This window comes from Anguilla anguilla, chromosome 8 (genome assembly GCF_013347855.1).
Source record: "Anguilla anguilla isolate fAngAng1 chromosome 8, fAngAng1.pri, whole genome shotgun sequence".
NCBI lineage: Eukaryota > Metazoa > Chordata > Actinopteri > Anguilliformes > Anguillidae > Anguilla > Anguilla anguilla.
The window spans coordinates 45,629,864-45,654,721 of NC_049208.1; the positions used below are offsets into that span (position 1 = coordinate 45,629,864).

At 47.2% G+C, this 24,858-nt stretch overlaps 3 protein-coding genes across 5 annotated transcripts in view; 1 reads left to right on the forward strand and 2 right to left on the reverse strand.

The window, feature by feature from the left end:
* Nucleotides 1-1,896: 1,896 nt before the first annotated feature.
* vps45 (vacuolar protein sorting 45 homolog) lies at nt 1,897-13,378 on the reverse strand. The gene is made up of 15 exons (XM_035430118.1): nt 13,063-13,378; nt 12,354-12,488; nt 11,811-11,871; nt 11,616-11,695; nt 11,173-11,241; nt 10,486-10,623; nt 9,437-9,547; nt 8,341-8,475; nt 7,911-8,024; nt 7,278-7,445; nt 6,152-6,310; nt 5,956-6,063; nt 5,716-5,837; nt 5,131-5,262; nt 1,897-3,150 (listed from the first exon to the last, which is right to left on the reverse strand). The coding sequence occupies exons 1-15, from the start codon at nt 13,153-13,155 to the stop codon at nt 3,063-3,065; spliced, it is 1,713 nt and encodes a 570-aa protein (XP_035286009.1). The 5' UTR covers nt 13,156-13,378; the 3' UTR covers nt 1,897-3,062.
* A 242-nt stretch (nt 13,379-13,620) lies between these two features.
* Nucleotides 13,621-19,494, reverse strand: zgc:153441 (retinol-DH_like_SDR_c domain-containing protein). The gene is made up of 7 exons (XM_035430129.1): nt 19,153-19,494; nt 17,934-18,068; nt 16,994-17,185; nt 16,728-16,889; nt 16,216-16,335; nt 15,507-15,711; nt 13,621-14,728 (listed from the first exon to the last, which is right to left on the reverse strand). Exons 1-7 carry the CDS (start codon nt 19,217-19,219, stop codon nt 14,623-14,625), a joined length of 987 nt encoding a protein of 328 aa, XP_035286020.1. The 5' UTR covers nt 19,220-19,494; the 3' UTR covers nt 13,621-14,622.
* A 1,145-nt stretch (nt 19,495-20,639) lies between these two features.
* Nucleotides 20,640-24,858, forward strand: part of pogza (pogo transposable element derived with ZNF domain a) — a 29,940-nt gene continuing 25,721 nt past the window's right edge. For 2 of the 3 annotated variants that reach the window (XM_035430108.1, XM_035430106.1), the window contains exon 1: nt 20,640-20,795. The gene's annotated coding sequence lies outside the window, so the exon portion shown is untranslated. Of the gene's footprint in view, nt 20,796-23,598; nt 24,004-24,858 lie in introns of those variants that run through there. The other variant, XM_035430107.1, reaches the window with a different exon arrangement.

Below are 24,858 nucleotides of genomic sequence, written 5' to 3' on the forward strand. Positions count from 1 at the left end.
TTGGGTCCCCTCAGGGTGTGGGGAGCAGCCTCAGGCTCCAGGCTTTGTCTGTGAGAGTGAGCAAAGTTAGCAGCCTTTATTACATCAACACCCTGAGACTCACCTGTCCAGGTGAATTACACCTGTGTGACTTCTGCTCTCACCTGGGCATTGTGTGGAAACGTCATGAACACATCCGGCAATCATATGTACCCAGAAAACTGTCCTTTTGACCAGGTGATCTGGCACTGCAGTTGTACCCTTGAGCAGAGCCTATGCTGGTTCAACATACATTCAATAATACTAATGAGTGCTTTTTAAAAGACCAGGCCTAAACAAGCAGATTAACAACAATCACATTTATTAGTAGTTGTGCAGGAAACATTCACAGTCACAATAAGTTAGTCTTTTTTCGGACAGAGATCTTGACAATCTTCAGACAAAGACTGTACAATCAACCGTGATGAAACTGAGTGAAAGAGTCTTACGTAAACACACACACATACACACACACACACACGCACACACACACACACACACACACCACCCAAGGTGTGGATAACAGAAGATTCGGAAAGAAAAACGGATGACAGCCAATTCTGTCCGTTTCAGTTCTCGGGTTAACGAAAACCCAGGTAGCCTCAACGTCTCAAAATGCATTCCGTCCTTCAGTTCTGTACGGAGGGGCACGTCAGGATAATTACAAATGCAACCGCCACAATCCTCCATTCACATAGAGCTCAGGAACGGCTAACGCTACTTCCCTGAAAATCCCCACCTTCTGTGCGGTACAACCCTGTTGGTGACGACTGCTCCGCTGCAGGAAGACATTTCACCTGTCCTCTCCGAGACAAACTTGAAAAATGACGAGGGAAGAGGTTGTAACAACATGGACACTTTCAAGGGCAGACCGAATTGGTGGGAGGGTCGTAGCGGGTTCCCCCTCCGTTTGCGTGTATCCCCCCGCCAGCCAGGAGTGATAAAAGCAGACCGTTCGACGCCCTCGTTTCCGTGAACTGCGCAAACAACCCAAGCCGCCGTCGCCGCCGCGGTCCAGAGGAACGGGCGACCGCGATCCCACGCGATCACGGGCCGACTCGGCGGGAAAAACAAAGACCCACGAAACCACGGCCCGCCCCCTTTTTACGGGCGGAGACTCTCTGCCTCCCCTCCTGGCGTGAGATGTTGTGATGCTCCGCCGCCACGTGCACTGCATTCTGGGCAAGGCGCGAGAACACTCTGGAGGAGCAGGTGTGTGACATCACGGCTCCGTTTGTTTGATCCGCATTTAAACAGGAAACTGACCGGGGCGTGCATTCAGAGGGACACGACCCTGTATTTGTGTGTGTGTGTGTGTGCGTGTGTGTGAGTGTGAGTGTGCTACTGTGTGTGCGTCAGTGGTTGCATGTGTGACTGTGTGTGTGTGAGCGTGTGTATGTGAGTGTGAGTGAGCGTGTATGTGTGCGTGTGTGCATGCGTGTGTGCACGTGCTTGTGTGTGTGCGTGTGTGCGTGTGTGCGTGCTATAAGGGGGTGTGTCCATATTTTGGTTACACTGGCATCTTCTAGGCTTTTCTTTCCATCCTTCCCCCATCCAGGAATTATAACCCTAACTAAAACACGCCCCGTCCTAATTCCTGGTTCAATTCCTGTGTGTAACCAAGACGCCCACAAACAAAACAGGGGAAGGGCCCTGCTTTGGGGGGTTCACCGAGAGCTGGACTGGGGCCAGGCCTACTCCACAGAGTGTTGCTGAAGAATGAAATGGGTTGCCAGGTCATGGAGTAAAGTCAGAGACCCTTCAGGGTGTTCAATCCAAACTTGGCGCAGTGCTGGATGCACTCCAGGGCATTACATGCTCTTCAGTGAATGAGGAACTCCCTGGAGACTATTTTTTGGTCCCCAGGCCTGACTTCTTGGAGTTTATTTCGGGGGGAGGGGTGATGTTGTTCTTGCCAAGTCAGTCCGCTTTCGAGCTGTCAGACTAGCCGGAGCCGCCCAAATCAAATCACTCGCGCTCACAATTTGACGGATTTGTTGCAATCTGGCAACTTGCACGCCCAGCTGAAAACCTGATGTATGTGAATCGCCTGGGACCGGCAAAAAAGCAAGCATCCCTCATTCTCCCACTAACCGGCCTAGCCAACGGCTCCCGCTGGTAACCATGGTGCACAGGTAGAGGCGCCAAACAGCCTCAGGGCCACCAGAGTAGTCACAGCCGATATAAACTGCACCTGGCTCAGTTCTTGGTATGCAAAAAAAAAAAAAAAAAACTGTATTCACCCAACAACATCATCTCTGCCTCTCTGTATGGCCATGCTATACCTGCGCATAATCAGTTCTTTTAACCCCTTAAAGAATTGATTCTAAGTCAGTGTTCTAGAACTCCACTGCTTTCAATCACCAGTAGTGACTGTGACCATCAGCATTAGAATGTTCAGTTGAGAACATTCTAATCGCATATTTATGACCTCACACTTTAAAGGGTTAATTAATAAGAAGAGCTCTCCAGCCAGCCCTTTGGAGGAAATAAAATAACTTTACTGATGAATCAAGCACAGAAGCATGCTGAACAGTAGTGCCACACGGACTGATAATAGAACCGAGAGAGAGAGAGAGAGCATTAAAGGAGAAGAGCATTTAAAGCATTCTGAAATATGTACATAACTTTGGGAGACTTTCACATGACAGATGTAGGGGTCCAGCTCACTCTGTATTCAGGGGCTTGGCTGTCGTTTGAGGGGTTGCCAGAGAGTGAAACGGAGAAGGAAATCCTCACAATCCCAGGTATGGACAGCAGCAGTCAGGTTTGTTTTGGGGCGGGGGGGGTGTTCGCATCTGTTCCTGAAACAGAGGTGTGGCGAGCCAACAGGGCACTGGACACAGGAGCTGCACATCAACCCGTCAAAAGCAAAGGATCATGGGAGCTGTTGTGTGCAGTGTGCAGCCGATATAGGAATGTTTGCAGCAAGGGAGTTTGGGAAAGGGAGGGCGGGACACCGGCTGGACTGCCCAAAGGTGCTGCAGGGATCTGTCAGCTGGACGTCTCTGGGCCAGTGGAAGAAGGTTCCGGAAAATTCTGCCTCAGCGCCTGCTAGGGTACCGCCCCGCCCCCAGTGACCTCTCTCCGCCATGTCCTGAACTGGCTGTCAACGTCACTTCCTCCAAGAAGCTGTAGAGAGACAGCACAGGGAAGCCTCACTCAGACATAGAACTACTTAGAACAGAATAGAACAGACTGTAATAGAATAGACAAGAACAGAATTACTATCATAGACCAGGACAGAGTAAAATTAATAGAATAAACAGAGTAGAATTACTAGAATAGAATAGAATAGAATTACTAGAATAGAACAGAATAGAATAAAATTAATAAAATAGAATAGAATAGAATAGAATAGATCAGGACTGTGTCCACCAAGAAGTGGAAATTTGCTTAAGCTTCACCTCCCATCATGGACTGAAACTAAAAGAAAAAGTGACTAATGTGTGACTGTATATTATTATTCCATCCAGGACATACATACAGTGTATAACTGCACACAGCCCTACATTAGCATATTAGCATAGCTTTAATGCCTGGAGGCCCAGTAGAAAATACACTCTGTGAAGTCTTACTAACACTCTATGAACTTTAATTAGCATCCTATGAAGTGTAATTAACACTCTATGAACTGTAATTAGCACCCTATGAAGTGTAATTAACACTCTACGAACTGTGTTTAACACCTTATGAACTGTAAGGGGGGCCAGACAGCGGGGGGAAGAATGTGCAGGCTTGGCAGACGCCCACAGGGCTGCGCAGACGCTTGATCACAGTGGCAGACATGCACAGACAGACGCATGTGAAATGCGCAGGCGGTCCCGCAGGGCGATACGCAGCCGTTGGCGGGCGCGCTGCGCAGTCGCAGACATGGGACAGATGGAGAGCAGCTCAAGGGCCTCGCACCCGATCACCTGACACCAGGCAGCTGTTACTGACAGAGCGGCCTGTCCCTGGAGAACACCGAGCGGGCCTCCACTGGGATACACACTCACACTATAGGCACACACACACACACATTATAGGGACACACACTCACACACACACACTATAGGGACACACACACACACACACACACACACACACACACTATAGGGACACACACTCACACACACACACTATAGGCGCACACACACACACACACACTATAGGGACACACACTCACACACACACACACTATAGGGACACACACACACACACACACACACACACACACTATAGATACACACACAAACACACACACACACTATAGAGATACACACACACACACTCACACTATAGACACACACACACACACACACACACGCACACATACTTACACTATAGAGACACACACACACACACCATAGATACACACACACACACTATAGAAACACAAACACACACACACACCCCATAGAGAGAGAAACACGCACAGACACACACACACTACAGACAAACACACACGCACACACCCCATAGAGACACAAACACAGACAGTCACACTCCCACACACTCACTCACAGACAGACACACACACACCCCATAGAGAGAGAGACACACGCACAAACCCCATAGAGAGAGACAGACACACACACACCCCATAGAGAGAGACAGACACACACACACCCCATAGAGAGAGACAGACACACACAAACCCCATAGAGACACACACACACACACCCCATAGAGACACACACACACACACGCACATACACGGCTGATCCAGACACAGAGGACAAAGTGTGCTTGGTGGAGACAATCTGCTGTTCTGCAGCCTTACCCAGCTTCCTGTTTTACCCTCTGCGTCCCTATTTACCCTGATTCAGCAGCATCCCACGTTATTCAGCACTATTCCACTGAGCTTCATCACCACAGATGTGCTGTGGTGGGTCACAGGGCTAGTCTAACAACCCAAGGGTTGCAGGTTCAAATACAAGGCCTTTGTCCCCCCCCCCCTCCCCCTTAAGCAACTGCCTTAACCTCAATGGATTCAGTAAATTCCCAGATCTATAAATGGATACGTCAAATGCGAGTGTTGCGAATCGAGCGTTTCCCCTGCAATAAAATATAGTTCCAGGTCAGGGTTTTGGTGTGGTGGGGAGGATGTTTGCGGAAGGGGACTCTAACCTCTTAGTGTTGTGGATGGTGGTGCCGCCCAGAACGATGCGGACCCCTGGCATGGTGCGGTTCAGGTTGTACACTGTCAGGGCCTCCTCGTAAGTCGCCCCGCCAATTATGAACACGATGATGTCCTGGGGCCTGGGGGGGTGGCGACATACAATCAATCATGCACATGTTGTGACATCACAAGGTGTGAGTCACAACTGTAGAAAAGGGTGGCAGGGGAATGTGTGCGACAGGTGGATGTCAATCAACTGAGTATAGATAAGGACAACAGCAAGGGACAGGGGTGCTAGGGAATGGGCCTGGCAGACAAATGCCAATCAGTTAAGTATTGTGACATCACAAAGGGAGAACAACATCTATGGACAGGGTGCTAGAGAGTCTAATGCTACTGTAAGTTACCTATCTCTCAGTGTGCTAGGGCCCAGGTAGGTGGCACAGAGTCTAATGCTACTGTAAGTTACCTATCTCTCAGTGCGCTTGGCCACAGGTAGGTGGCACAGAGTCTAATGCTACTGTAAGTTACCTATCTCTCAGTGCGCTCGGCCACAGGTAGGTGGCACAGAGTCTAATGCTACTGTAAGTTACCTGTCTCTCAGTGTGCTAGGGCCCAGGTAGGGGAACTGGCTGTCCTTTAGACGGCCTTTAATCAGCTGGTCCAGAGTCTCCTGCAGCAACGGCTGGTGCTGGGTGTACACGTTCTCCACACCCTGATACACACGCAAACGCATACAGGAGACGAGAGACACACAGTTTAGATTACACATTTGGATTAGCCCAGATAACCTAATAATAAAACAGAATAAATAACTGATTGATTGACTGTACCTTCAGCCCCTTGAAGAACTGTTTAGTGATGGCCACGGCGTCTGTGGGAGTGATGAGGTCACTTCCTCTCACTCGTTTCCCACCGTACTCCACCATGGACTGCACCATCTGAGACACGGGGGCAAAAGTGAACACTCTAAGGGTTGGTCTAGGATATCCCGCCCGCCCTCGGTCCGACCCCGACCCCGCCCCTCACCTTGCGGTGCCTCTCGGACACGCCCTTCCTGTTGAGGTCCTCCATCAGGCCCAGCAGGTTGTTGCTGCTGTGCTTCTCGTAGCGCAGCGCGTAGAGCATCACCAGCCGCACCGCGTCCATCTCGGTCACCTTGGGGTTCTGCAGGAGCCTGCGCACGTTCTGCAGGGGCGGGGCCAGAGGGGGCGGGGTTAGAGAGGGAGAAGGGGCAGGGTTAGAGGGGGAGAGGGGAGGGGTTAGAGAGGGAGAGAGGCGGGGTCAGAGGGGAAAGGGGCGCGGTTAGAGAAGAGAGGGGTGGGGTTAGAGGGGGAGAAGGGTCGGGGTCAGAGGGGGAGGGGGGTGGCGTCAGAGATGGAGATAGGTGGGGTTATAGAGGGAGAGGAGTGGGGTCAGAGAGGGAGATGGGTGGGGTTATAGAGGGAGAGGAGTGGGGTCAGAGAGGGAGATGGGTGGGGTTATAGAGGGAGAGGAGTGGGGTCAGAGAGGGAGAGGGGCAGGGTTATAGAGGGAGAGGAGTGGGGTCAGAGAGGGAGATGGGTGGGGTTATAGAGGGAGAGGAGTGGGGTCAGAGAGGGAGAGGGGCAGGGTTATAGAGGGAGAGGAGTGGGGTCAGAGAGGGAGAGGGGCAGGGTTATAGAGGGAGAGGAGTGGGGTCAGAGAGGGAGAGGGGCAGGGTTATAGAGGGAGAGGAGTGGGGTCAGAGAGGGAGAGGGGCAGGGTTATAGAGGGAGAGGAGTGGGGTCAGAGAGGGAGATGGGTGGGGTTATAGAGGGAGAGGAGTGGAGTCAGAGAGGGAGATGGGTGGGGTTATGGGGGAGAGGAGTGGAGTCAGAGAGGGAGATGGGTGGGGTTATGGGGGAGAGGAGTGGAGTCAGAGAGGGAGATGGGTGGGGTTATAGAGGGAGAGGAGTGGGGTCAGAGAGGGAGATGGGTGGGGTTATAGAGGGAGAGGGGTGGGGTCAGAGAGGGAGAGGGGCAGGGTCAGAGAGTAGGGGTGGGGTTAAATACATACTCCTACACGCATGTACACACACACATACGTATACAGTTACAAACACACACTGCCACACATACACAGAGACATATACACACAGACACACACACGTCCACACACACACACACTGCTGACCTGGTGCGCGTTGGAGTGGTCGTTCTGACAGGCCAGCTCCTGCTCCACCTCGGACACCTCCATCAGCTTCCTGTCGCTGACCAGCCGCGACAGCTCCCCCACCACCGTCACGTGCTTGGACACCGTGCCCGACATCTTCTTAAACTGCGGGTAGTTATCCACAAACGCCTGGACAGAGGAGAGAGAGAGAGGAAGGAGGGAGGGAGAGAGGGAGGGAAGAGAGAGGTAGGTAAGGATCTGAGGCATTTCTCTAATGTTTTTACTCCGAATGTCTCCTGTGACTCATATTTTGGTTTAATGAGCCCATATTACGTGTGCATGTTTTCCTTTCCCACACAGCGAAAATAACAGATACTAAAAGAACCACCCCCCTCAGCTACAGGCAAAATTATGGTAGGTATTTAGCAAAAATTTTCAGTTTTAAAATTAAGAAAAGTGAGGAACTTTTCACTTTGATATTTCTGCAAGAACAAATCTGGATTTTTTAAAGCACTGTGCATTCTTTTTTTCTTCACTAGCTTGACTAAACAAAAAATGGAAGTGGGTGGGATTACTATCTAAGTTACCAAGCCCCCCAGCTCAGAGACTCCATCTCCAGCCAACTAAATGGCCACCCCCTCCACCCCATCTCACCTTCATGTCGGAGATGGACTCCAGTTTCTGCTGACCTTTTGGCTTCTTCTTCTGAAAGTCCTCCATCAGGTTCTTTATGTTGGTGCCGATCTCCCCGAAATTCAGGTACAGGTTCTGTGAGGCGGGGTGAAGGATGTTAAGATGTGTACGATATCGAAGTGCTCTGTAAATGGGCCATGAATATTTACTGTCTGAAGAGTAGGTTCTTTTGCAATGTTTTTTTTTCCTCAAAATTCTAAGTCAGAGTTCTAGAAGTCTGTTGCTTTCAGCTACCCGTAGTGATTATGACATCAGCATTGGAATGTTCAGTTAACAACATTCTAATCACATATTTGTGATCTCACAACTTAACAGAACCAAGAAAACTCTCCCTGGCAAAGAAGTTATATATATATTTTTTTCAGACGTTGCACGTTGGCGTAGAACTCACGTTGGCGTAGAACTCGTCGTTCTCGGCAGACAGCACCACCTCACGCAGGTCCTTGCTGATTCCGGGCACGCGGGAGAGGTCGATGCGGTTGTTGTTGAGACCGAGCAGCTCGTGCACCATGGCCTGGTATGTCCACTAGGGGAGCAGCAGAAAGCACAGACACAAAGTCAAGCCCTCTCTTTTCACACACACAAACTACACGGCCCCGATCCCAGGCCGCTGACCCCAGTTCAGCTTCAGCTCCTTTAACGAGATGGCTGGGGTTTCGGCAAGCTGATCCTGGATCAGCTGCTAAGGTTGACTGGAGCTATAACCAGGTCTCCAGGAGCCCAAATTACTAGGAGTGCCATTCTCATTCAGATCCAATATGGTGGTTCAAATGCCACCAAACAGATGCTCTCAAGCACTGACTCTTGTATTTTTACACAGGCTAAACTTGCCTATTCTACTTTGCTTCACCTATGGCCAAGCGAAAACCATCTATTATTTCTGTGGCTGGCCAAAAACACTGTTGGCCTTGGATGAGTTTGCTGAAGGGACCCCTCTGGATTGCCTCAGGCTCAGACGATAGAGGTAAGGCAGGTCACTGTAAATCAGGGACCTCAAGCTCAAATACTGGAGGGCCACTGTGTCTGCGGGTTCTTCATGTGTTCCTGCACTTAAGTGCTTATTTTAAGTCACTGATTGGTTAGAGCCTGCAAACCTTGTTTCCAAGGCCTAAATCGGCTGTTGATTGAAAGGAAATCACAAAAACCAGGAGAGAGTGCGGCCCTGCAGGACTGGAGTTTCAGACCCCTTAAGTACGACTTAGAGTCGCTGAGAAGCAGTCAGATCGCCCACAGAAACTCTGGACTCTGCTGCCATCTAAAGGCAAAAAAGTGCACAACACCTGAGGCCAAAACCCCAACACAGCAATTTCCTTTGCCTGCCAGTCTGGTATGTACATCCATGAATCAGTACGCTTGGTTTTATTTGGAGAAGGGGAAAGGCAAGATTGAAAACACTGGCCTTTACCCAATCACCATTCACGATGGATGTTTGGTTCTATGATGCCTTTAGCTGACCCTGTGGTCACGGTTCCGGTCGCAGCGCTGACCTGGTTGAGCAGCGGGGTGATGGCGTCATCGCTGCGGTCCACAATGAGAAGCAATGGAGACACCTCGGTCTTCCTGAAGTCGAACAGCTCGTACTCCTTAGTGATGATTTGCTGCAAGGAGGAGGGGGGACAGGGGGGCGGAGACAGGTGAGAAACAGTCATCGCTATGGCAACGCTGGTTACAAATACGTATTTGACGAAGAAGACAAGACCATTCTGCCCGCCACACTAAAAGGTCTGAAATCAAACATTTAAACATTAAAAAATAGGAATAAAATCCAATAAGAGGTATTCCGGAGAAATCGTAAAGACTTGTTTAAAGTAGGTAACTTTAGTCGGAGGCAAGTTGCAGACATGTGGACCTCACAGGAATCAGGAAGCTGATTTCATGCTATTTGCCTGAAGCTCGCTAATGTAGCCATATCATTTATAGCAATGATGAGAAACAGTTAAAAACTGGCTTGGCTTTTAATACTTCCACAATAACTGACTCTTACCGCACTTATGGAGCAATTTTGGCTCTAAATGATGTCCAGGCTAATGCCAGCATGGCAGAAGGTAGCAGGGGGGGAGTGGTAGGCCAGGTAAGCTCTTACTGTAACAGCATCAGGGTGTAAGAGGGTACCAGTGAGGAGTGGTAGGCCAGGTAAGCTCTTTGATGATCTAGGTTAGTACCAGTGTGGCAGAAGGTAGCAGGGGGGAGTGGTAGGCCAGGTAAGCTCTTACTGTAACAGCATCAGGGTGTAAGAGGGTAGCAGTGAGGAGTGGTAGGCCAGGTAAGCTCTTTGATGATCTAGGTTAGTACCAGTGTGGCAGAAGGTAGCAAGGGGGAGTGGTAGGCCAGGTAAGCTCTTACTGTAACAGCATCAGGGTGTAAGAGGGTAGCAGTGAGGAGTGGTAGGCCAGGTAAGCTCTTTGATGATCTAGGTTAGTACCAGTGTGGCAGAAGGTAGCAGGGGGGGAGTGGTAGGCCAGGTAAGCTCTTACTGTAACAGCATCAGGGTGTAAGAGGGTAGCAGTGTGGAATGGTAGGCCAGGCGAGCTCTCACCTTGACGCTCTCGGCCAGCCTCTTGGCCATGTCGGAGGACAGCTGGTAGCGGATCATGGGGCACTTCTTCAGGGCCAGCAGAACCGAGGTGAGGCCCTGAGTGGAGCGCTGCAGCAGCACGGGATCCCAGCTCCGACCCTGGAGAGACCCAAACACACACACGCACATATATACACGCACACATACACACACACGCATGTACGCACAGACACATGCAAGCATACACGCACATGTACATATGTACACACACGCACACATACACACACACGCACACACACACGCATATACACACGCACACACACGCATATACGCACAGACACATGCAAGCACACAGGCACATATATACACACATGCATACACACACATGCATATACGCACAGACACACGCACGCACGCACACACGTACATATATAGACACACGCACACGCATACACACACACATATATACACACCCGCACACATACACACACACGCACACACACACGCATATACACACGCACACACACGCATATACGCACAGACATACACACATACAATGAAAATGATTGTTAACTTAACAGGGAAAAACAAAGCAGGTGTAAGAACAGCCTACAGAAGTTCTGCAATCCCCACATCCAACACACGCACACACACGCACACACGCACAAGCGCAAACACACACACACACCACCCCATCACACGCCTCACCCTGGCCACGCCCGTGAGGTTGAGAGAGAAGAGGTGGGGGTTCACAGCGATGAAGTCTCCATAGAACTCCTGCAGCCAGACAGAACACAGGGGTTACCGTGGGAAACAGAGCCATCACACAGAGTTCACCCGCAAAAACACGAGGCTCCACCAATCCTGGAATACACACTGTCAGTCAGAGAAGATGGGCGTTTTTGGGGGCAACTCCAGCGACCCCTCATCATGGTGAAAACCAGCATGCACCCCTGTCTCTAAAGCTCAGTAATGTGAGGTCAACTTTATATTGCAAACTGGTAGCAATTCACTACTAACAGTGGTTAAGGAACCACACTGTTAAAACCATTCAGTTCCATAAAAGCCACTACATAAATTCAAATGATTATTATAATTTTTATTGTAATCAGCACAGTTGGACCCACACACCTGGGGACAGGTGAGCTCACCTGCACTTCTGCCACCACTTCCTGTTCGTCTGCCTCGGCCAGGGCCTTCACCTCGCTCTTGCTGATGACGTTGCTGAAGTCTGCAAAGCATGGTGGGTAGGGCTCAGTCGACAAGCAGAACCGATATGGCATATTTTGGTTAAAATGGCGTTATAATGTCAGGTGACAGGCGGGACCACCTCGTCCGACACTCACAAATGAAGTAGACGCTGTATTTGGGTCGACGCAGTTCCTGAATCAGATTCTCCACGTTGTCCTGCCAAGAAGAGGGCAAACAGAGCAGCTTTTGCAATTTGCCTCCATTAATTTTCACTCTTACTGTAGCGCAATAGAACCGTTTTCCAGATTCTTCTTTGACACTGACAGTCGCAAAGTAGTTGTTTGAAATCTCTGAAAGCATTCAGTCCTTTATATTTCAACCATGTCAAACTAGTTCTGTGTTCAACAGGCTTTTTGTAGGTTTGGGCTCTTTCCTAATTTTTATATTTCTAGTTTCGCTGAAAAGTGTTGTTGTACAGCATCTGTAAAATGTGCTATGCAAAGCTGTGCATTTGTATTGACATAAATGTTGCCAACATGACTTCAGAAATGACAGCAGTAAAGCTGAAACATTACGTGCTTCAGCGTTATATTTCTCATGAATTACGCATCTGTTCAATATATCATCAAAAATAAGTCGTGATTAGATGAATCCGACCGCAAAGTCTAGAGAGCTGGTCGCTCTGTGGCGTTCCGTACCTTGGTCGGGCGTAAGAAACAGATGGCTTTCAGGTGCTTCATGGTGTCTCGGTTCTGCGAATCGATGCGCTCGAACAGGTAGACCTCTCTCTGCAGAATCTCCGACTGCGTGTACACCACGCTCACGATACTGGTCTACGGGGGCATACGGGAAAACTTAAGTACGCAGACCAGTGCCTAAGACAAGAATTAGTTATGAACATAACACAAACCCATTGTAAGACTATTGTTCGCTAGAAAACTATTAGTGGTCGTTAGTTGTATTTAAACGCCAGATAGCTACGTGCAGTAACTGTGAATTGGACAGGTGAACAGCAGAAATGTTTCATGCACGGTGTCAGCGTATTTTGACACCTCTCTGGCAACACCTAGCCCAGCCATCTTAAAGAGATCGCGGCTAACAATCAAATTACACTGTAAATCATAGTGTCCTAATTTCCGCAATTGATGTAGTGCTTATATTGCATTATATTAAGCTCTTCGTGTGAGGGGGTTTGAGCAGGATCGTGATTATAGAGCTAGTTTGGCTCGATAGCCTGTAGACAGGATAGATATGTTGATTGCTAAAAGTTAGCCGTCCCCTGATCGTCGGACCTGACTACGCTCTTGCTGTAGTGACATTAGACCCTGACCGCACACAGTGTTTCATGCAGACGTGGGGACTAAATGTCATTCAGACGAATCACCGTATACGATAGATATCACCCACCGTTTCTTTATCCATGAGCAAGACCTTCATACCTGGCCCGCTGTTCTCGATCATTTTGGAAATGTACTGCTTGACTGCCAAGGTGACGTTCATCTTTGACACTGCTGGTCGCGTTTACCCGAATGATCCTTAAAAATTGAAATGTGCAAGCTCAGTTCCCGTAGATCGCGGCTCAAAGACCGCTCTCGTTGTCAAATGTTCCAGGTGTTTATTTCGTTAAGAAAACGCGTCAGTCCTGCATTGCTGTACCGCGAAGCTAACAACTGTTTTGAGCCTCTGCTCCCTGATCCAACATCCGGTAAGAATGATGAACATATCCCACAATGCACCTCCGCCTGAAAAGCTTGTCTGGATTCTGCCACTGACCCGCGATCAGCTGCAGCTTTCTTTATGCGAGTGTTTGTCGTGTACGGGTATGAAAACACTGACCCTGGATCACAATACAAGACCGGGGAAAGAATACGCAATACGAATAATAAAACAAAACAAAACAAAACAAACAAAAAAAAAAACGTTAGAATCTAATCATTTTATATTAAAATTTATTTTTTAATGGCTAGATATTAGAATTTATAAAACATAACGCCATATCCATGGAATTACACCAGCCTTTAATGCAAAAATCGTACTTATTTTGAAATTATCATTCCAGAAAACCATTACAAGGCAGGCTTATCAAACTAAAAGACAAAGAAATACACATAAATATACACGCAGCCTTTAAAGAAAAAAGAAAATTAATTTATCAAAACTTCTATTTATATTATTAATAAACAAATACTATCAGCTGTGAAGGAACTCAAGATTATATAAATGCAAACACAACCCCAATTCCAAAAAAGTTGGGAAAGTATGGAAAATGCAAATAAAACAAAAAGGAGTGATAATGTAAATTCTATTCACCCTGTAATGTATTGAAAACACTACAACAGAACATTATTATGTTTTACCTTGTGAATTTAATTGTTTTTTGAAAATATACACTCATTTAAAATCTGATGACTGCAACACGCTCCAAAAAAGTTGGGACAGTCAAGTGTCTACCACTGTGTAACATCACCATTTATTTTAATAACACTTAGTAAGCGTTTGGGCACTGAAGACACCAGTCGGTTAAGATTAGCAAGCATAATTTTCCCCCGTTCTTCCATTATGCAGGTCTTCAGCTGCACAATGTGTGGCGCATTATGAAGCGCAAAATGCGACAACGAAGGCCCTGCGCCTTCGTTGCCGCATTTTGCGCTTCATAATGCGCCACACATTCTCAATCCGAGACTGGTCAGGACTGCAGGCAGGCCAATCTAGCACCCGCACTCTCTGCTCACGCAGCCATGCACTTGTAATTCGGGCAGAATGTGGTTTGGCGTTGTCCTGCTGTAAAATGCAGGGACGTCCCAGGAGAAGACGGCGTCTGGGTGGCAGCATATGTTGCTCCAAAATTTGTACATATCTTTCTGCATTAATGGTGCCCTCACAGATGTGCAAGTTACCCATGCCATGGGCACTGACACACCCCCACACCTTGACAGATGCTGGGGGGGGGGGGGGGGGGGGGCGGAGTCAGTCTCTGTCCTCGTACCCCACCAGCCGGGCACTGACCTCCCAGAGCCTGAAAGCCGTCAGGTCGTCCCACCCCTCGGGGGCCGGCTCCTTCACTGCACAGTCACTGTGGGGGGGAACACAAAACCCCAAAATGACTCACGGGTACTGTGTAACACCAGGTGGCAGTGTAGCCTGGTGTACCTGAGCTTACAGCTCCCCAAGGTTGTAGGTTCGATTCCCAGGTGAGCACCATGGTTGCACCCATGAGAAAGGTAGCTAGCCTGAATTACTTCAGTAAATATCCAGCTGTGTGCACTCAGAAATAAAGGTACAGTGGAGGTACATTCTTATTCGGGGTATTCTTATTAGGTATCCTAAAAGTACAATAGTGTTCTACATTTGGGGCGACAGTGTAGTATAATGGCTAAGGAGTTGGTCTTGTAACCTAAAGGTTGCAGGTTCGATTTTGCGGGAGGACAGTGCCGTTGTACCCTTGAGCGAGGTACTTAACCTGCATTGTTCCAGTATATATCCAGCTGTATAAATGGATACAATGTAAGTCACTCTGGATAACAGCGTCTGCTAAATGCCTGTAATGTAATACTTGGGTAATAATCAGTGCATTTTACAAACAAAAAAGGTACAAATTAATTACGTATTGGTGGCTAGGGGTACAATTTTATGTACCCAGTAGGTACCACCCCAGTGACAAGTATTTGTACCTTTACAGGTAATTGTCATACCTTTTCTCCCTGGGATTGTTTTAGGGTCTAAAAGAGCATAAAGCGTGTAAGTCATTGTTCACAGTAAAATGTAAGGGAAATGCAATCGGGGAGGCCCATCCCGTATGAAACCTCGGGTGCTCGGTGAGGGGACGCGTTAAATGGCGGCGGCGGCGGCACCTGAAGTAGCAGCCCGACTTGCCCTCCAGCCCCGCGGCGACGGCGCAGTGGATGGAGGTCTGGGCGCCCTCCCACGGGGTCTTCATCAGGAGGAAGGCCGGGACGGTCAGCAGCACCCCCAGGACGGGGTAGCCCAGCTCCAGGTGCCGGCTCAGCTCGGTGCGGATCACGCCGGGGTGCAGCGCGTAGGAGGTCACCCCCGTACCTGTGGGGAGTGGGGTGGGGGGGGGGCCGGAGGTTCTCTATGGCAGTGTTTCTTAAACTGTGGGTCGGCACAAAAATGCGTCACAGGAGTGTATGAGGTGGGTCCCAGAATGAGTTTGAGGTCCGCTAGGCTCTGCTTGCATTTAACAGGTCCCCGAAAGATACTAAATTTGCAATTTGGGTCCCAATATTAAAACGTTTCAGAGCCGGTGCTCTACAGTAACAAGATTTAGCTAACAAGTCAGTTTTAGCTTTCCTCTAATACTTCCCATTAGAAGACTGCTGTATATCGATATACTTTGATTTCTAATGTTGATGATGTAAACCTGTGATGTTATGGGCACAAATACACAGGCACAGACATGCGCATGCACACACATACACACACACACACACACACACACACACACACAAACACACACACACGCACGCACGTACACACACACACACACGCATGTGCACACATATCTCCAGGGTCAAAGTTCACTGCTGTGAGGGTCCTGACCTTTCATCCTGCGAGCCAGCTCCCTGGAGAAGAGGACATTGGCCAGTTTGCTCTGCCTGTAGCTGACCAGCGAATCGTACGGCGTCTTTTCGAAGCAGAGATCGTCAAAGTGGATCTGCCCTGCGTGGTGGAACAGGAATATGAGAGGATGTATTGTGAAAATGGAGGAGGGAGAAAGCTCAGTTAATTTATTAACTTAAGAGACAGAGGAAAGATTAAACTTCAGGGCTGCTAAAAAAAACCCATTAACTATGCTGTATAGGACACAGGAATAACATAGGGTCTGGTTTATGGAGGGGGAGGGGCTCTTAACAGTGAGTGAGGCTAACATGTCCTTCCTGAGTTTTACGGAGGAGGGCTGTGTAATGTGGGCAGGGCTAGTGTGGAGGGATGGGCTTCATGAAGTGGAAGGGGGAAGATCCTGGTAATGCTGATGGGGCTACCATGGTGCCATGACCTTTGTGATGTTGAAGGGGGAGGGGCCTTTTAAGGTGGGGGATGGGGGCCCATACCGCCTCTGTGGGCAATGCTGGACACGGTGACGACCCGGCTGGGGGCGGAGCTCTTCAGCTTCTCCAGGAGGAGGATGGTGAGCAGGAAGTGCCCCAGATGATTGACAGCCAGCTGGGTCTCGTACCCGTCCTCCGTCAGCCCCTTGGGGCACATCATCACTCCTGTGGACGACGGGATGAGAGAACGGGGGCGTCGGACGCGGGGGTCCTCCTCCTTTCAGAGTTCTGACCCCGCCCCTGTCTCCCCTGGCCCCGCCCACTCTCACCAGCGTTGTTGATGAGGATGTCCAGTCGGTCCTCGCTGGCCTCGTATTCCCCAACAAACTGGCGCACGGAGCGGAGGGACGCCAGGTCCAGCTGGCGGATCGCCACGTTCTGGTTGCCCGTCGTGCCGCGGATCTCCGCGGCGGCCTTCTCTGCCCGCGCCAGGTCCCGGCACGCCATCACCACCCGTGCCCCTGAAACAGTTGCCACAGAAACGGACGCTGCTGCCTCCAACAACACCTCCATTAGACCAGTTACAGTACCCTGCACATGTAATCCTCTCTCACTGCAGAGATGGAACCAGGGAGGCTCACTCATTCATATCTCTCTGCTGCTGCAGGCCCGCTAACTCTGGCTCCAGTTTGCCCCTAGACCGATACCAGCTATACGGTTAGGAAAGGGTTAAGTAAGAGTGTGTGTGTGTGTGTGTGTGTGTGCATGCGTACATGTTTGATTGAGTGTGTGTGTGTGTGTGCATGTTTCAGTGTGTGTTTTTGTGTGTGTGTGTGCTTGTGTTTGTTTGAGCATGTGCATTTCTGTGTGTGAGTGTGTGTGCATGTGTGTGTTTCAGTGCATGTTTGATTGTATGTGTGTGTGTGTGTGTGTGTACATGCATGCATGTTTGATTGTGTGTGTGTGTGTGTGTGTTTTAGTGCATGTTTGATTGTGTGTGCATGTGTGTGTTTCAGTGCATGTTTGATTGTGTGTGTGCGCGTGCGTGCATGTTTGATTGTGTGTGCATGCGCATGTGTGTGTTTCAGTGCATGTTTGATTGTGTGCGTGCGTGTGTGCATGTGTGTGTTTCAGTGCATGTTTGATTGTGTGCGTGCGTGTGCGCATGTGTGTGTTTCAGTGCGTGTTTGATGGTGTGCATGCGTGTGCGTGCATGTTTGATTGTGTGTGTGTGCGCGCATGAGTGCTTCTGGCGGGTGGAGGCAGTACCTCTGAAGGCCATATCCCGGGCAGTCTCCTTGCCGATTCCGGTGTTGGCGCCGGTGATGAGAACCGTCTTGCCATCAAGGCGGACTCGACTGCGGCACACCCCACCCGCGATCCACTTCCGCAGGAGAACCAGGCCTGGATGGGGGGGTAGGGGGGGCAAGCAGAACCAGGATCGCCACACAACATCGCGTAAACGCCACGACATCGCGCTAACACACAACACGGACACTACGAGACCATCTTCGCAGGACCGGACTGGACACAAGCGGTCAGCGAAGTCCCACAATGCCTTGTGAGACAAATGTCACTTTTTGTCATGTTAGATTGAAGTTAGTCTTTCTTCAGTTTAACTAAATGGAGTCACACTAAGGGCTAACAGCCAGAGTTAACATCTAGTGTTTTTCATCCCTGTCACAGATTTAAACATTCCTGCGACTGAGTGGCTCTATGAATGACAAATGAGACATTTCACTTAACTCATTTAAAACCCAGATTATCCCTGGCCATGGTTGTGCAAATCTATTCCTGGATTAGAAATAATTAAAAGATTGGAATCTCTCTTCAGAATTTCGTTTGTAGAGCGTGATTTATTTGATTATTTCACATTAGTTCCCTGAAAAAGCAGTCAATTGAAGGTGTCGACAGAATTGTCTAATAACATGACAACGATGATATAATTAAGAACCTTTGTACCGAACAAAAACTCTAACGAGTATTTGTTGAGATTCCGCAATGTCAACACTGTCAGATATTGAAGTTTTCTCCCCGCACACTCACCTGTAGTGTTGTGCACGTGCTGACATTGCTACTATAAAGTGATGACGCAAAGTTAGATGCAAGATTGACGAAGACACGGGTATTCGTTATTTAAATTTAACGTAAGCGATATATTTGTTTGTCTTATTATACTGTATCACAATGAAACAAGGAGGAATCTGTACTCTACCAGATAGAATTGATCAGGACTCGCGTATTTTGTTCGCGTCGCGTGCTAAAGAATCAATAGTACGGTATACGAGTAGGCTATAGTCTACTAAAACTAAAACACCACTTCGACAATGCTCTGTTTACGTCTGTTGTGACTGCAAGAAAACTTTTGAGCATGTGCGTGTCCGTTTACAGCCACAACACGACTAAACAGTAGCGTAAATCGTTGACCTTTTTATCTCTAAACGACCGTGCCACACACACATGAAATGATGCAAATGTCGTGACTTACTGATGACCGTCACTACTGTGACAGAGCCGTAAGTGGCGAGTCTGCTTGACGGAACCAAGTCCAACATATCACCGCGGCTGTAACTGCAGGCCGTCCAACGAGCGGGTCTCTTTTTCTCCTCGTCGCCTCTTTTAGAGTGCAGTCCCTCGGCTATGGCCGCAGAAGTATGTCGCTGTGAATAGGCTTTAGGGTTTAAAAGATTAAATCAGATTAGAAAGAGGCGCGCCTCGCTCCTAACTCAATGGACAATGTGCGGAAACAGGCCCAGTACTGTCGAATGTCTGTGAAATAGTTTCACGAACGGGGAAAAATTCTCTGGTTTCTCATGCAAGTCGCCTACTGCTCAACCAGTAGCCTATGGGAGGCATATTACGCAATACCTGTATCGTTGTTTTCAAGTTAAATTGGTAAAATGAATTATGTAGGGCCTATAGGTTTCTGTCCGAATGTATATTTTATGCTTTTCGCTCGTATTTGCGAAGCATATGTTTAATCCAGAATTTTGATTTGCACATGAGTAAGATTTTATTTTGCCATTGAAACTGAGAGTGGGAAATTCAAGAATTCAGTTACCGCCTCCCCTTTGATATCAAAATAGAACAATAATTGGCCGCATACCAGCAATTATGGGGTCTGTGTAATTGTTTAATTTGTCATTAAAAAATCTACCTCAGAATGGTTTCATACTACTTCTTCCAATATGTGTTTGTTTATATTTTTGGCTGGACCGCAACAGCGGGGACAACCCTACAAACGCGAATGTCTGTGACTGAGTGAGTGACTGAGTGATGAAGTTACACCATTGGTCGGCCGGATCACGTGTGTTAGGTCCAGCCATATACTAGGTTTTGACCTGGTCTTGTTAAGGGAATGGGGGATATTCAAAATACGCTGAAATCTGGGTGATTGAGTGTCACTGTAATGTATGTTGCAGCCAGTGTTCATTAAAATGAACAAACTCTCCGAAAGGATGCAGATAAAATAACCCTGCAACCATTCCAGGAACTATGCTAAGTGTCTTTTCAGTGAAGTTTGTCTTGACGATAGTTTCTAATGCAATTACATGCTTTTAATTGCTGTTACCAGGTTTTAATCAAACAGCACCTTAATTAGGAAAATGTTGCTTACCTGTTTTACACAGATCATTCAATCAGGCACACCTTATAATCCTTCATATGTGCCGCTACATATTATAAAAACCGATAACAATGGCATAATTGCGTTCAAGTTTTATTTACTCCATTTTTTACACATAAAAAAGGCCAGATCCGCATCAATAAGAGGCACTGTTAGCTTTTTCTAATTGATTTTATGACATATGTTTGTTCTCCTTTCATTTAAAATGGTGTTGCACTGCTCTTGACAATGTTGTAGTGGTGAAGAAAGTAATGGGTAAAATTATGCCCGACATAGAATATTCGCAATTCATTGCTCCGCCTATTTTCGAAGATCGCTACCAATCGTGACAAACGGAAGTGTCGTAGTTGTGTGATTCCACCAGTCCGAGCAGGAGCGAAGGAAAAACGTCTGACCCTCCGTAGTCTTGTTTGTTTTCAGTCGGTAGTTAAGCCATTAATTATGTCCATGTTTTCTTTTAATACCATGTAAATGCATTGACTGATAAGTTTGCAAAAGTTTTAAAGGTGAGTCGTACTTTTGAGTAGCCTATCTCATGGGGTTGTGTTTTGCTGTGGTGGGTGGTGGGTGGTGTGTGCGCGTGGAGGCTGAACGGCTCGTTAAAAATGTGCTGCACAGGTCGATGAGGCAATTCGAGATGCAAGACTCCGCGCGTCTCGACTTGTTTCAGGACCGTGTTTTTTTTTTGCGACTTGCACGCGCAGTTATCATTTAATACAGCGTTCTTGTGGTCGTAGTGGGTACGGTAATTGTAATTGTGAACGGACATTCCTGTAAAATCTTACTCGCACAAGTTGGCTGTTTTTCCCCTCGTGCTGACGTTCAGGTTTCGGCTTTGGCTTTTGCGGTTTGACTGGAATGCGTTTCAATGACCAGCTACCAGGTGGCGCTGTTGTGCGTTGGGAACTATCACATATCCTGTGGACTCCGAGTGCATATATTAATTCTGGCTAAATCCTGGCTAAAAAAAAAAAAAAAGGTGTAAGGGTGTTACACAATGACATTTTTTGGGTGTGTCCAGTTTTCCTGATAATTCCTCACAAGCATTTGGAATTTTATAATGACGGCATTAAGTGGCCACTTAACTGAAAGATCGTTTTAAAAAAAAAAAAAAACCTTGCAGTTTGTTACCATTATTCGGCAGTGCCTTTGTTTGATCAATATGTGCATTAGTGACAGGCCTGCCTGACAGCAGCCCCAGACCAGTGAGTAGCCTATGTGGGCAGAAACATATCTATTATGAATTATTACTTCACTTAATTTATTTGCAGACACACTTGAAGGGCTTTGTGAGGATGACCGTTTCGTATAATGGTGAAGGAACTGAGCTTTTAAGCTGAAGGTTGCCGGTTCAATTCCCATGATAAACACTTATTGTACGCTTTGGCAGTTTCTTCAGTGTATATCCCGCTGTATGTATGGATACAACTATTATATGAATACTGCGTAACATTCAAAACATTCTGTTAAGTACCTTAAATGGAGGTAAAATTGATTGAATTAAAAAGCACGCAACTGCTCTGTGCTTTTTGGGTATTGAACCTGTGGCCCTTTCGGTTCCTACTGGCGGCAGCATGATGGACTCCAGCCTGTTCATGGAGTGTGAGGACGAGGAGCTGGAGCCATGGCAACAGGTCGACAACAAAGTTAAATAGATCAAATTAATTGTGTATAGATGTTTTTCTTCAAATGTATGTATTTCACACTGTTAGCACGTATTTGCTGGACAGAAGTTTAATCCAGGATGTTGATTTACACATCAGTATGATTTTATTTTGTTAATTAAACGAGCAAGGTGTCTCAACGCGTTGGCGAGCATACCAGGAATTTCAGTGGCTATTATAATTGCGTGTTGCCTACGATTCAATATCCATCTTCAGGACAAATCGAGCAGCTGCAGTAACAACCGGTCACCATTAGAGGGAAAATATGCATGCGAAGAATTCTGTTACCGGCATTCCCATTGGTATTGCTATCTCAAAACAGACGGAATAATACTTAAGAACATACCAACAATTATAGGGCCCGTGAAATTGTTTAATTTTATCATTTAAAAAAATCTATCCCAAAATTGTTTAATTCCAGTTCCAATACTTTTTTCGGTTTCAGTTTTAAGAAAATGGGGAACATTCAAAATAAAATTAAATCAGGGTAACTGACTGTCACTTTAATGTAGGCTATGTTGCAACCAGTGTTCGTTAAAACTTACCGACTACCAGCTCTCTAAATCTAAACAAATGCAGACATGATAACTTGGTACAAGTCTATGGTTACAACTATGGCAGCTGAGAAGGTCATTCTTTACGTTCTTTTCGAAGAATTTTCGGAGCCTGATGAAATCGGTTTAAATGCATGTTTATATAAAATACTTACGACAAACATGTCTTCTAATGTCTTCAATTGTTGCATACACCAAGCTGCAGTGGACGCATTTGTAAAGGACTTCAGTTGGATCCATTGTGCACACTGCATTTTTAATACGGCGGGGTTTATATACACGTCGCTGCTGGTTGGGTAACACATCTGAGACACCCACCAAGCGAGAGAAAACGTACCGCAAAAGCCGTTTCACACCGTTTCGAGGAAACATGTCGTTCAACCCGGAAACCGTAGGAAAACGGTGCACACCGTTTTCAGATTGAACGTGCCCCACATTCGCATCCATGAGAGACGGAATCGTTCAAAATGTTTGCTTTTTGAATTGGTTTTATGGATAATGGTTGTTCTCTTTATTTTAAATGTTGTTCAACTTTTGATAACGTTTTTGTCGCAAAACGTTATGGACAGAAAGTTTTGGTATAAGTATGCCCGGCATATTTGGTGAACTCAGGTATAGTGGGACACTTTTTGGTAAATCCTCCTGGAAACCACGAAAAGGCAGTTTACTCACTCAAGTGATATTTCTATAAATAATCCTAGGTCTCTACAGCATTTCTATGGTGAAATTGTGTTGGAATGTATAATTGTTTAAAAACGACAGCCCTTCAAACATGGAAAGTCCCCCCTCTGTGTTTCGGGCAGAAGTCAGGTAGAGTGGGACAGTGCTGAAAACTTCTGTCCCATTCAAGCTATAGCTGTCAGGTAGAGTGGGACAGTGCTATAAATAGGTATTTCATAAAATCTAGTGCCAATTTGCAAACATTATTATTTTAAAAATTATTTATCACTGTTCATTCTAACACCAAAATGAATGTTGTTGCGCAAAAATGGACAGATGTACAACCTACAGTACATTTTAGCATAGCTTAACGCATGTCAGCATGCTTACTATGTCATCCATCTGCTCAGCAGATTTGAAAAACGAGACCACGTCCACTACAATGATGTCACACCAATCAAAAGTTTTATTTTATGTTCAGCACATATACAGCTACAATCCAGTAACATATGTTGTGAATGTTATTGTGATAATTTTCCAAACCAATTTGCTTAAGTGTCCCATTCAACCTGATGTCTCACTCAACCACCCTTCGTAATTCATTACTCCGCCCATTTTCGAAGGTCGGCTACCAATCGCAACCCAGCCATTGTCAACAAACGGAAGTGTTGTAGTTGTGTGATTCCACCAGTGCGAGCAGGAGCGTAGGAAAAACGTCTGACCCCCCCATAATCTTACTATTTTTCAGTCGGTAGTTAAGCCCGCGAATTATGTCCACGTGTTCCTTTTAATACCATGTAATTGCATCGACTAATAACTTTATAAAAGTTTAAAAGGTGAGTCTTACATTTCAGTTTTCAACGGGAGTGTGTTTCGTTGGGGTGGGTGGTGTGTGCGAGTAGCGGCTGAACGGCTCGTCTAAAATTTGCTGAACGGGTCGATGAGGCAGTTCAAGATGCATGACCCAGCGCTTCCCAACTTGTTACATGACGCGTCCCCAGAGTTAATTTTTTTATTTGCGATTTGCATGCGCATTTAATGCAGCGTTCTCGTGGTCGTTGCGCGGACATGCATGTAAACGCTCACTCACGCGTACAAGTTGTTTCCTCCCGCCCTATCCTGCTTACGTTCAGGGGCACGTTCAATCTGAAAACGGTGTGCATCGTTTTGCTACTGTTTCCGGGTTGAACGACATGTTTCCTCGAAACGGTGTGCAATGGGCTTGGAGGTACGCTTTCTCTCGTTTGGTGGGTGTGTCAGAGGTGTTACCCAGTCGGTAGCGACGTGTACATAAACCCCGCCGTATTAGAAAGGCAGTGTACACAATGGATCCAACTGAAGTCCTTTACAAATGCGTCCTCTGCAGCTTGGTGTATGCAACAATTGAAGACATTAGAAGACATATTTGTCGTAAGTATTTCATAGTATTAAACATGCATTTAAACCGATTTCATCAGGCTCCGAAAATTCTTCGAAAAGAACGCAAAGAATGTCTCAGCTGTCATAGTTGCAACGCTTGCGTAACACAACAGGGTTCAACGCACAACCGTTTCCGTTTAAATAAACGTTTCGCGACGTTTTGTTGGGGCTGAACGCGCCCCAGGTTTCGACTGTGGCTTTCCGGTTTGACTGGGAGGTGGTTTCAAGGACCAACTGAAAGGTGGCGCTGTTGTAGTTTTCGTACCAATCAC

Coding starts and splice junctions, on each gene's coding strand:
- vps45 (XM_035430118.1), bottom strand. CDS start 13,155: ATGAACGTCACCTTGGCAGTCAAGCAGTACATTTCCAAAATGATCGAG. Junction 11,696..11,810: donor ATACAGCGTCTACTTCATTT/GTGAGTGTCGGA, acceptor CATGCTTTGCAG/ACTTCAGCAACGTCATCAGC. Junction 3,151..5,130: donor ACCATCCACAACACTAAGAG/GTTAGAGTCCCC, acceptor GTCTCTCTACAG/CTTCTTGGAGGAAGTGACGT.
- zgc:153441 (XM_035430129.1), bottom strand. CDS start 19,219: ATGTTGGACTTGGTTCCGTCAAGCAGACTCGCCACTTACGGCTCTGTC. Junction 16,890..16,993: donor CATCCTCATCAACAACGCTG/GTGAGAGTGGGC, acceptor CGTCGTCCACAG/GAGTGATGATGTGCCCCAAG. Junction 16,336..16,727: donor CAGCATTGCCCACAGAGGCG/GTATGGGCCCCC, acceptor TCCACCACGCAG/GGCAGATCCACTTTGACGAT.